This window comes from Piliocolobus tephrosceles, chromosome 17, assembly GCF_002776525.5.
Source record: "Piliocolobus tephrosceles isolate RC106 chromosome 17, ASM277652v3, whole genome shotgun sequence".
In the NCBI taxonomy this organism is placed as follows: domain Eukaryota; kingdom Metazoa; phylum Chordata; class Mammalia; order Primates; family Cercopithecidae; genus Piliocolobus; species Piliocolobus tephrosceles.
This window is the reverse complement of record NC_045450.1, coordinates 12,745,486-12,758,197: the sequence shown is the minus strand read 5'-3', so window position 1 is coordinate 12,758,197 and position 12,712 is coordinate 12,745,486. Positions and strand designations below refer to the sequence as shown.

At 44.3% G+C, this 12,712-nt stretch overlaps 1 protein-coding gene across 1 annotated transcript in view; it reads left to right on the top strand.

The window, feature by feature from the left end:
• The window catches only part of CPPED1 (calcineurin like phosphoesterase domain containing 1), a 138,922-nt gene that overhangs the window by 20,840 nt on the left and 105,370 nt on the right, over positions 1-12,712 (top strand). Inside the window, exon 2 of the mRNA XM_023231081.1 lies at positions 1,932-2,150. Within this exon, the coding sequence (XP_023086849.1) occupies positions 1,932-2,150 (219 nt within the window). The remainder of the gene's footprint in view (positions 1-1,931; positions 2,151-12,712) is intronic.

The following is a 12,712-nucleotide window of genomic DNA, read 5'->3' as shown; positions in this document are numbered from 1 at the left end:
TAGTAGAAATGGGGTTTTGCCATGTTGGCCAGGCTGGTCTCGAATTCATTACCTCAAGTGATCTGCCCACCTTGGCCTCCCAAACTGCTGGGATCCTAGGTGTGAGTCACCGAGCCCGACCCTGTGTGTCTAAACTAGCCATTGCCGCACTCTTAGTCTGCATAGTCATTAATACTCTCTGATTCTATTCCCTGCTTGTTTACTTGCTCATCTCCCCCCACGAGCACTGAGTGCGAGGACAGCAGGGACCTATCTGTCTTGGTCACCCTTATACTGCCAGCACCTCTCACAAGGCCTGGCAAGGCAAAGGCTCCCGGTATGATACTTACCCAATAGACAAATGAATCAAACACATGGACTTGAACTGATTCCAAGGAGTTTTTTAGAAATTGCAGGATCATGACTTCCAAAGGAAATGCCATTTATTCAGTTAACATGCATTGCCCATTAAATTATAATAATAATAATTATTATTATTATTGAGATAGAGTCTCATTCTGTCACCCAGGCTGGAGAGCAGTGACGCGATCTCAGCTCACTGCAACCTCCGCCTTCTGGGTTCAAGTGATTCTCGTGCCTCAGCCTCCCAGGTGGCTGGGATTACACATGGCCACCACCACGCCTGGCTAATTTTTGTATTTTTGGTAGAGATGGGGTTTCACCATGTTGCCCAGGCTGGTTTCGGACCCTTGACCTCAGGTCACCCGCCCATGTTGGCCTCCTAAAGTGTTGGGATTATAGGCATGAACCACCATACCTGGCCATCCATTAAATTATTAAAAATAAAAAATAAAAACAGCCTCAAGATGACAGGGCAGCTCTGTCCCACCACTAAGCGCTAGCGGGCCATTCAGCAAGTTCTGTCACCTCTCCTGGCCTTAGTTTCCTCAGAGGATAAATGAGGGAGCTGTAGATTAGGGGTCCTCAGACTGTGCTGTGTCCAGCAGCAAATCTGGCTCTGGCACCAGAAGTTCCAGATGCTCTTCTGTAAGAGCAAGTGGCTTTGCTTGGCATATTTTTTCAACATTGGTCTGCCATGTACGATTTTGATTATAGAAAGGATTCTGTGGCCAAATAATTTTTTAAAAAGTGAAACCCACAGCACTTCTGTGCCCATTAATGGCCATTCCAGCTCTGCCCAAGCAGGCACCAGCAGCAGTGCTGGCAGATAAGAGTAGAAACCCAACACCCATAAAGCTTTGGCCCAGGAGAGCCGATCGGAAGAGCAAGCAGAATGATTTCAGGTGGCCTAGATCCCTTTCCAAGAACATAAAGAGCCCCCACCCCCAGCCTCACACCTCACAGATGCCCACATCCTACTGCCTTTGAAATGTTAGCATCGATTTTTCTTTTTTCTTTTTTTTTTTTCTCCCACATTGACTTACTCATTTCAAGATCTCATTTCTGGCACCACATCTCCCACCAGATAGCCAGAGCTTCTGAGCGCCAAGTTTTATAATTAAAATTCTGTCACATCCCCCGAAACGGTGGAAATGGTGCCATGAAGAAAAGATTTGTAAGCACTTCACCTAGTAATTTAAATATAATACTTCTGGCAGCATTCAATTTGGGGTGTTTTATTCTAATTTAAAGACGATTATTGAACACAAATATCCTGTGCAATTGGGTGCTCTTGTGGCCCCGTGATTCCTTTTGGCTGTCTAGCTTGTCAACAGATAGCTCGGTGGTGTGGCTGCAGAAGCCCACATGGACGGTCCTGGCCTTTGGGTATCACCAGGTCCCAGGCGTAATTAGTATAAATCAAAATCCTCTAGACTATGACAGGAAAATGGTATGTTTGAACAGCAGCTTATTAAAATGACCTACTTAATTTAAGAAAAATAGTGTATCTACTTTGCATGGTAACCTGGTTACTTTTATGGCAGATTTTACATTTCTCCTTCTTTCTCTCTCTCTTTTTCTTTTTTAAGAAAAGGAAAACGAATGGAAAGGCGCATTCTACTTCATCCTGGGCGCAGACCCACAGTTTGGGCTGATGAAGGCCTGGTCCACTGGGGACTGTGACAATGGCGGTGACGAATGGGAACAGGAGATCCGTCTAACTGAGCAAGCCATCCAGGCCATCAACAGGCTGAACCCCAAGCCCAAATTCTTTGTTCTGTGCGGCGACCTCATCCACGCCATGCCAGGTGAGACTCGGGTCGCCGCTTGTGACCTTTCCTCCTTCAGGCAGTCATGACTGCATTTGGGCAGGAAAAAAAAAGATGTCGCTTCAAAGGCGTCTTTGCTCAGTCATGGACCATTCTTTTGCTTCATGATTGTTGCAGTATCATTGAACATCAGAAAGTGCACACTCATTTTATATTGAGAGTTTGGCGAGATTAATCACAGTAATTAGGCACAGCTACAGTTCTGATGATTTGAGCTTAATATGAAACGTGGAACAGATTCCCACACATCACCTTTCTCCATTTCCAGGGACAAACTTGAACTGCTTCCAGACACTGTATCCATAAATACAATCTTCTCTCCTCATTTCCTTTCTTCTTACACTTTTATTTCTCCCTTATTTGTTGGTGCTTTTTTAGTTGCAAGTGACAGAAATCCAACTTAAAACAGGAATCCCTGTTTTTTTTTTTTTAAAGGTATGTGTTGCCTAATGGAACTGTAAAGTCCAGAAGCAGACCTGAGTTGTAGGTACAGCTGGATCTAGGGGGTCAGTGTGGTTATCAGGACTTGGTCTCTCCATCGCTCTGATTGGCCTTCCTCTGGGTTGACCTTATTTACATTCAGACTCTCTCTAGATAGTGGCTCCTGGGAGCTCTACATTTGTATCCTTTTGACAGAAACCACAACAGAAATAAAGTACCTTATTCTGGGTGATCCAAAGTCCCCGGCTGGCTGGGTGCAGTGGCTCATGCCTGTAATCCCAGCACTTTGGGAGGCTGAGGAGGGCGGATCACTTGAGCTCAGGAGTTCGAGACCAGCCTGGCCATCATGGTGAAATCCCATCTCTACTAAAAATACAAAAATTAGCCAGGTGTGGTGGTGCATGTCTGTAATCCCAGTTACTCAGGAGGCTGAGGCACAAGAATTGCTTGAACCCAGGAGGCGGAGGTTGCAGTGAGCCAAGATTTTGCCACTACACTTCAGCCTGGGTGAAGAAGTGTGACTCCATCTCAAAAAAAAAAAAACAAAAAACAAAGTCCTAGGCTCTTACCCCTCTGACTCACATGGCCCCCTTCCACCAGTGTGGGGGAACTGCAACCATGTACCCTAAAGAACAGGACAGTCTCCCCCCAGAAGAGTGAGACGTTGGAAATGAAATAATGACAGACACCTTCTGGACCTTTCTTCCTATTTATTTTGCCTACTCTGATATCCTTTTCTCCTAGGCAAGGGTAAAGCCCAGCAAGCAGGTGTAAGCAAACAGAGAGTGCCCCTGTCCCTCAGGGAGGCAGACCACCTTAGACAATTACAGAAAACACAGCAGTGGCTATGGGTGTCTGTCTGGGGCTAGCTGTACCTTGTAAACCAAGGCTCGGAGTCCTGTGATGATGTCTAACTCCTTTAGAAGCCGAGGTACCCTGTAGTAGGTCTGGGTGTATCAATTCCTCCCCATCATGGCTCTTTTTTTCTAGCAGCCCGCTTACCCAGAACAAAACCCATAATGAAAACGTGAGAATGGCTGGGTGCGGTGACTTATGCACTTGGGGAGGCCAAGACAGGTGGATCACTTGAGGTCAGTAGTTCAAGATCAGTCTGGCCAACATGGTGAAACCCTGTCTCTACTAAAAAATATAAAAATTAGCCAGGCGTGGTGGCAGGCACCTATAACCCTAGCTACTCAGGAGGCTAAGGCACGAGAATCGCTCGAACTCGAGAGGGAGAGGTTGCAGTGAGCCAAGATCGTGCCACTGCACTCCAGCCTGGGCAATAGAGTGCGAAACTCAGTCTAAAAAAAATTAGGCAGGCGTGGTGGTGCATGCCTGTGGTCCCAGCTACTGAGGAGGCTAAAGTGGGAAGAATACTTGAGTCTAGGAGTTCGAGGCTGTCGTGAGCCATGACCCTCCCACTGCACTCCAGCCTCCAGACAACAGAGAGAGCCCCTGTCTCTAATAAAAAAGAAGAAGAAAAGAAGATTTCAAATTTTTCTGTTCAGTGGTTTCTTCTCTTTGAAAACAGAGTGTTATAAGGCTCACTGGAATTATATAACATGTTCTCGTAGATGTTTACCAACTTGTTTTGAATTCTGTTAATGTGTTCAGTCATATTTCAAAATCAGATTTAAAATAAAAGCTTTTCATGCAATTACGTTGCTTTTTAAATAAGATGTACTGAATACACATTAAACATTATAAATTAAAAGATATGGTGTGTTTTTTTTTTTGTATTTTTTTTTTTTTTTTTTTTAGTAGAGGTGGGTTTCACCTTGTTTGCCAGGATGGTCTCGATCTCCTGACCTCATGATCTGCCTGCCTCAGCCTCCCAAAGTGCTGGGATTATAGGCGTGAGTCACCGCACCCGGCCAAAAGATACGGTTTTTATGATCAGCCCTGCCAGTTGGTCAAGACTTCGTAAATGTGACTTGGCAAACTTTTGAATGTGAATTTTACATGCAGTGCAACTCAAGCAAAATTTATAATTTGTTCTGAAGACTTGGACTGTTTTCTGCTGTTTTAATTGAACCAGTGGAAGGACTGTAACTATTTTGAATATTGTGGTTTGAGATTAAACAGAGCATTTTAAAACTAGTTACCATTTTTTAATATGCAATAAGTGGCTTCCCTCTCATTTAGCTCATAGGCAGGGTTAGACACTAGAAAGTAATTATTTGCTTTGACTACTTAGCACATTCTTCATTATCAAATGCATATATTAATAGCAAACAAAATCAGAAAGCATACTTTTAGTTCTACCATAAATAATATCTTGGCCCTGGCCAGGCACAATGGCTGACACCTGCAATCCCAGCACTTTGGGAGACCAAGGTGGGCAGATCACCTGAGGTGAGGAGTTTGAAACCAGCCTGGCCAACATGGTGAAACCCCCATCTCTACTAAAATACAAAAATTAGCTGGACATGGTGGTGCACACTTGTGATCCCAGCTACTCTGGAGGCTGAGGCAGGAGAATCGCTTGAACCCAGGAGGTGGAGGTTGCAGTGAGCAAGATTGCACCACTGCACTCCAGTCTGGGCAGCAGAGCGAGACTCCATCTCAAAAAAAAAGAAAAGAAAATATCTTGGGCCAAGTGAGTTTAAGTTGACAATGGAGAAAGGCCAGGTGTGGTGGCTCACACCTGTAGTCCTAGCACTTTGGGAGGCCATGGTGGGCAGATCACTTGAGGTCAGGAATTCGAGACTAGCCTGGTCAACATAGTGAAACCCTGTCCCTACTAAAAATACAAAAATTAGCTCAGCATGGTGGCGTGGGCCTGTAATCTCAGCTATTTGGGAGACTGAGGGAGGAGAATCACTTGAACCCAGGAGGCAGAGAATCCAGTGAGCCAAGATTGCACCACTGCCTTCCAGCCTAAGCGACAGAGCAAGACTTCATCTCAAAAAAAAAGAAGAAGAAAATAGAGACAAAGAACTTTCATTTTTTTGTGTGAAAGTTATAATATGCTTTTTCTTATAAATACCCATTACAGTATTTATCATCCACAAAAATGTCTTGTGTGCAAACTAAGTGCCACTTACAGTGCTAGATGCTATGGATGTAATACTGGAGAGAAGAGACCTGGTCTTTCTATGGAACTAGAGTCTTGGGAGAGAAGCATAAAAATATGACAGGAAGAGGAGTCCTTGGTGCCAAGCCCATAGGAAAATCCATAAGAGATACAAGCTTCCTTGTTTCACACAAAGTCCATTTAGTTTTGAAGCACATTTTCGTTTTGCAGGCATCTTTTGGGTTATCTTGGTATTTTTTTCTATTATAAAGCTCCTCTATGGGGTAAGCCACATCTTAAGTAGCAAGTGAATATTTGTACAGATATTGAGACCCACCAATTTTCATCCCTTACTCTTAATTTAGGGTTACTCTTGTCAGTCCTACTGATGCTGAGGCATCCACCCACTGGTTTTGTCCCCAGGAGACTTGTTAGATTTCAGCAATTACGTGTGAAGCTGACAAATCAGAACGTGATGAAACCTTTAGGGTGCAAGAGATTCCTTTGAGCCTTTAGAACAGTTTGTTACTAACACACACGTCCGTCCCTGTTTATTAAAAATTGGCATAACCACACAAAAAGAGTTACTACAGGATGAATTCTTCCCTTGATATAAAGTCTCCTTGAAGAGTTCTTCATGTATTGACTGCACTTGGGCAACTATTCCGTGACTTAGTTTCAGTTGATGGTTTAGCCCTGGGAACTCCTCTGTTCTGTAAAGGGAGGCAAGCCTGTATTAGTCTGTTTTCATGCTGCTGATAAAGACCTATTTGAGACTGAGTAATTTATAAACAAAAAGATGTAATTGCCTCACAGTTCCACATGGCTGGGGAGACTGGGGAGGCCTCACAATCATGGCAGAAGGCAAAAGACACATCTTTTTTTTTTGGAGATGGAGTCTCTTTCTGTTGCCCAGACTGGAGTGCAGTGGCGTGATCTTGGCTCACTGCAACTTCTGCCTCCTGGGTTCAAGCGATTCTCCTGCCTCAGCTTCCCAAGTAGCTGGGACTACAGGTGTACACCATCACACCTGGCTATTTTTGTATTTTTAGTAGGGATGGGATTTCACCATGTTGACCAGGATGGTCTGGATCTCCTGACCTCGTGATCCACCTGCCTCGGCCTCCCAAAGTGCTGTGATTACAGGTGTGGGCCACCACACCTGGCTGAAAGGCACATCTTACATGGCAGCAGACAAGAGAGAAGAGAACTTTTACAGGGAAACTCCCCTTTACAAAACCATCAGATCTCGTGAGACTTACTCACAATCACGAGAACAGCACAAGAAAGACCCACCCCTGATTCAGTTACCTCCCACCAGGTCCCTTGCACAACGTGTGGGAGTTGTGGGAGCTACAATTCAAGATGAGATTTGAGTGGGGCCACAGCAAAACCTTATCAGTATTATTCCAAAGGATGGTATGTTAGTTTCCTGTTCCTGCTATCACAAATTACCACCAACTTAGTGGAATCAAACAGTTATCTTACCATCCCAGAGGTCAGAATCCAACAAAAACCTGCAGCAGTGTATTCCTTTTAGGGGTTCCAGCTTCTAGAGGCCAACTGCGTTTCTTGGCTAGTGCTCTTCTTCCGTCTTCAAAGCCAGCAGCAGCATTGCACCTTTTCTCCTCTCTGACCTGTGCTCCACCCTTTCATATTCTGTTACTCTGATTCTCCTGCTTTCCTCTTATAAAGACCCTGGTGGTTATATTAGGTCCATCCAGATAACCGAGGATAATGTTTCCATCTCAAGATCCTTAACATAATTCCATCTGCAGATTCCCCTTTTGCCATATAAGGTAGCATACTTATAAGTTCCAGGAGTTAGGATGTCGAACATCTTTGGAGGGACATTGTTCAGCCTACTGCAGATGGCAGGGACTGGAATTCAGGGTCTGTTATCTGCCAGGAACTGTGTTACTATCTCTCATCTACTCATTACAGTCTTGCAAAGGAGGTGTCATTGCTATTTCCATTTTAATTGATGGGGAAACTGGCTCAGAGCAGTGAATTGCTTTTCCCAAGGCCACTCAGCTTGTAAACCGGGAACTCTTGTTCATCTGTTTCCAAACCTTATGCGCTTCGTTTTGCAGCCTGGCTGGTCAGACAGAGGGTGGTGCCCAGAGCAGCAGATGGAGCTGTTAGAGATGTGGAATCTCTGCCCTACTCAGACCTAGTGGATCCGAATCAGAATTTTAACAAGATTCCCAGATGAGTCGTATGGACAGTGAGGTTAAGAAGCACTTATAGGTTGAGCATCCCTAATCTGAAAATCCACTATGCTTCAAAATGTGAAACTTTTTGAGCACTGCCATGACACCACAGTGGAAAACTCTACACCTTTGGTCCCAAGTGTTTTGAATAAGAGATACTCAACTTGTAATAGTGATGATGAGGATGATGGCAGTGCTGCAGGAAAAGTACCCATAGATGACATGGTGAAGATGTGTGTCTCAGTCTGTTTTCTGTTGCTCAAAATGGAGTATCTGGAACTGGGTCATTTATAAGAAAGGAAATTTGTTTATTTCAGTTATGGAGGCTGAGAAGTCCAGGGTCAAGGGGCTGCCTCAGCTGAGGGCCTTCTTGCTGGTGGGGACTCTCTGCAGACTCTCAAAGTGGTACAGAACATCACATGGGGAGGGGACTGAGTGTGCTAACTCGGGTCTCTCCTCTTCTTAAAAAGCCACCAGGCCAGGTGCAGTGGCTCACATCTATAATCCCAGCACTTTGGGAGGCCAAGGCAAGTGGATTGCTTGAGCTCAGAAGTTCGAGACTAGCCTGGGCAACATAGTGAAACCCCATCTTTACAAAAAATAGAAAATTAGCCAGGTATGGTGGTGCACACCTGTAGTCCCGGCTACTTGGGAAGCTGAGGCAAGAGAATTGCTTGAATCTGGGAGGCCAAGCTTCAGTGAGCCGCAGTCATGCCACTGCACTCCAGCCTGGGTGACAGAGCAAGACCCTGTCTCAAAAAAAAAAAAAAAAAAAGCATCTTGTCCCACTCTCATGATAACCCATTAATCCACTAACTCATTTGTTCATTAATCCATGAATGGATTAAGTGTATTCATATGTTTTGCAACATTAATCCATTCATGAGGGCAGGGCCCTCATGATCCAGCCGCCTCTTAAAAGCCCCACCTCTCAGAACTGCCACACTGGGGATTACATTTCAGCATGAGTTTTGGAGGACACAAATATTTAAACCACAGCAATGTGTGGTGAGCTATTGAAGGACTAGAGCAGCACGCATTCATAACAGATCAAGAAATTGTGTCAGTTAATAAAAGAGACTTCTAAGACAAAAGCCCTTGTTAATAAGGCAGATGACTCTGGAGGGAACTTTTTTTTTTTTTTTTTTTTTGAGACAGAGTCTCACTGCACGCCAGGCTGGAGTGCAGTGGCATGATCTCGGCTCACTGCAACTTCTGCCTCCCGGGTTCAAGTGATTCTCCTGCCTCAGTCTCCTGAGTAGCTGGGATTACAGGCGCCTGCCTGTAATCCGAAAAAAAAATTAGCCTGGCTAATTTTTTAATTTTAGTAGAGATGGGGTTTCGTCTTGTTGGCCAGGCTGGTCTCGAACTCCTGACCTCAAGTGAGTGCCCCCGCCTCGGCCTCCCAAAGTGCTGGGATTATAAGTGTTGAGTCACAGCACCCAGCTTGGAGGGAGCATTTTTAAAAAGCCGTCCAGCAGAATGCCTCGTCATCCTTGGCGGACTCACTTTCTGGTCCCTCAATGGCTTCTGATGTTTCTACTCACCTGAAAAAATAAAATACACTGCACAGGAGCCTTTTAGCAGCATTGCAGGTGGAGACTGGAAGCCTGTCATCATCTGTTGCTGCCGCTGCTACTGGACAGCTGAGGCAGGTATTCTGATGATGCCCTGTGCTGCTTAGTTTCCCTGGGCACATTGTTTTCTCACCATGTTAATTGTGTGTCATATTTTTTACTGTTAAGTACTTAGGTGTGAATAAGTGTAACAAAATGATTGTTTACCGGTAGCATGTAAATTCAGTGAATTCAGAGCCAGGAATCATGGTGATGCCAAACAACCACAGATTGTTCACTTGGGTGGCTGAGACAGACAGTTTTTATTTTATTATTTATTTATGTATTTTTATTATTTTTTGAGGCAGAGCCTCACTCTGTCGCCTAGGCTGGGTGCAGTGTCACGATCTCAGCTCACTGCAACCTCCACCTGCCGGGTTCAAGCAATTCTCATGCCTCACCACGCCCGGCTAATTTTTGTATTTTTAGTAGTGATGGGGTTTCACCATGTTGGCTAGGCTGGTCTTGAAGTCCTGGCCGGAAGTAATCTGCTCACCTCGCCCGCCTGAAGTGTTGGACTTAAGAGGCATGAGCTTAAGAGGCATGAGCCACCACATTGGGTCACGGCCACTTTTTAATGGGCTAAATGTAACCTTGTGTGTATGCAAGTGGTTTGTGAACATTCCTTTTAACTAGGGAAGACAATGGTGTATATCAAGAGAACCATTATTGCTTTAGACTTACACATGCTCAGCATTTAAAGAGAAATGCTTTAAGTTTGTAGGTTTTGCTTTGCTGTTTACACAACACTTTGAATAACACAGGATGACCTCTTCTTTTTTTTTTTTTTTTTTTTTTTAGGATGACCTCTTCTTACAGGACTTCGAAAATAGCCCTTTGATGTTCAGGAAAACAGCCACACATGTGTGCTTTAAAAGGGTCTTTATGCAGAGCGCTTAGGAGAGCTACAATGGCTTCTTTCTTTTGGGTCTTGCACTTGTACATAACCCCTTACCTACCATCTCAAAGTTCAGAAAGCTCTGAAAACTATGAGTTTTTTCTTAAGTTTGAAACTAAGCTGGTGGCAAAACTGCCTTCCAAGTGACAAAGGGCCGTTTATGGTCTTTATCGATCCCAATATTGTGTGAGCATATTCATATGTTTTGCTAACAAAATATTACTGGGTTTCATTACAGGGCACTGCCCGAGTCCCAGCTTGAAGTGTTATTTAATCTGTGTTCTATGCCCTGTCTTACCATTCTAAAGTTAGAAAAACGTGGAATTTCAAATGAGATCTGGCCTAGGGGGTTGGGGATAAGAGCTTATGGATCTGCAAAGTTGATACTTTGGGATTGATAGATGAAGAAGCCTTTCATCACTAACAGCAGAAGGCTTTTCTGATTTAATGTAGTTCCCCAAGTTGACTTTCCCACATCCATTGCCCAGCAACTGTATTTTCAAAAGTTAAAAGGGTCTCAGACATCTCATATTTGATTTTTGGGGACCATTTCTGTTGGGACCAAAGAGACTCAATATGAAAATGGAATTGGATTTAGAAATGATTCCAACAAATGGAGGCAAGGGAGCATGCACAAAAGTGATATTTGCTATAGATAAAGCAGAATAATCCACTTAGGTAGAGAAGTCTGAACTTCAAGGTAAAGAAGGGCTGGACTTGTGCAGATATGGTCGCAAAAGGCTGCAGAGGAGAGGAAGCAAATCAGTAGAGCGTGGTTAAGAATGGCAGATGCTATGGGGAGGTAAAGTAGAATTACTGATGAAGGGACTTAGGATTTTCCATCAGGAAAACACCCCAGTGAGACCTGAAAACTTCTAATTCAAATTCATCTAGTTTGGTAGCTGTTCACGTTAAATTAGATGTCAAGGGCTAGACCAAGGTCCCAATAAGAGTAGCCGTGGCCACATAACCATCAAGACTCCTTCCTCACTAGGAGGTTTTTTTGTTTTTGTTTGTTTGTTTTTTGAGACAGAGTCTTGTTCTGTCGCCCAGGCTGGAGTGCAGTGGTGCAATGTCAGCTCACTGCAACCTCCATCTCCCGGGTTCAAGCAATTCTCCTGCCTCAGCCTCCCGAGTAGCTGGGACTACAGGCATGTACCACCATGCCCAGCTAATTTTTGTATTTTTGGTAGAGACGAGGTTTCTCCATGTTGGCCAGGCTGGTTTCGAACTCCTGACCTTGGGTGAGCCCCCTGCCTTGGCCCCCCAAAGTTCTGGGATTACAGACGTGAGCCACAACACCTGACCCCCACTGGGAGGTTTCTAATTCTGTAATGAATGTATAGAATTGCGAAATAAAACCTTTGAACAAAGAATGCTTTGGTGTGCTGGGCTTCAGGCAAAGAATAAAGCCCTTTGTCTTTCTGTGGTTCCACAATCCAGGAAGGTTGATACTCGTTTTCCTCCAGCTGGGCAGACGCAAACCCATGAACGTAATTCTGGTACAAGACAAGGCATGATAAGCAAAGCCTCGGAGGCATAATTTTGAAAACCAAAGCCAGGATTAAGGCTCTGTCCAGGAAAAGGCTTTATCTCATTGCTCCAACCTCCGCAAGTTCGCCTTCCCCCAAGCTTAGTTCCAAGTTCCTAAAGGGCAGCGGGGGTGTGTGTGTGTGTGTCTGTGTGTCTGTATTGGTGTGTACTTTCATTTAGTACCCAGTGCAAGGCACGTGGAAGGTATTCAGTGAATGCTGCTCAGATAATTCACGGTGTGTTTCCCATGGATCTTTAGCAAGAAGCCAGCACATGGTAGGCACCCAGTGCAGATTTCCGGAACACATGAATAAATAGTCAATTCATTTATTTAACAAATCTGTATTGAGAGTCTACTTTGTACCAGGCACTGTTCTAGATGTTTGTGCTGCGTTAGTGAATGAAACAAACAGAAATCTGTGCTTCATTTAGAAATAAGGAATATAGATACATGTAGATATATTGAAACATGAAATTCTTTGTGTTTTTTGTTGTTGTCATTCTAGTCTTTTGTAGGATTTAAATGAGGGTAGATGTGGATCTTTTTATTGTTACTTTATTAAATTTTTAAATTCTACAATGATACATAGAGACATTATCCTTGTAAATTTAAAATATATAGTTAAAATAAACTTTGACCGACCCCTAAGTGCTTCCCTCGGGGTCACCATGGTCAAAAGTGTTCATGAATGTAAGCATGCTCGCCCTTTCTTCTTCTCTGCTCTCCCCTCCCCTCCCCTCCCCTCCCTCTCCTCCCCTCCCCTCCCTCTCCTCCCCTCCCCTCCCTCTCCTCCCCTCCCCTCCCTCTCCTCCCCTCCCCT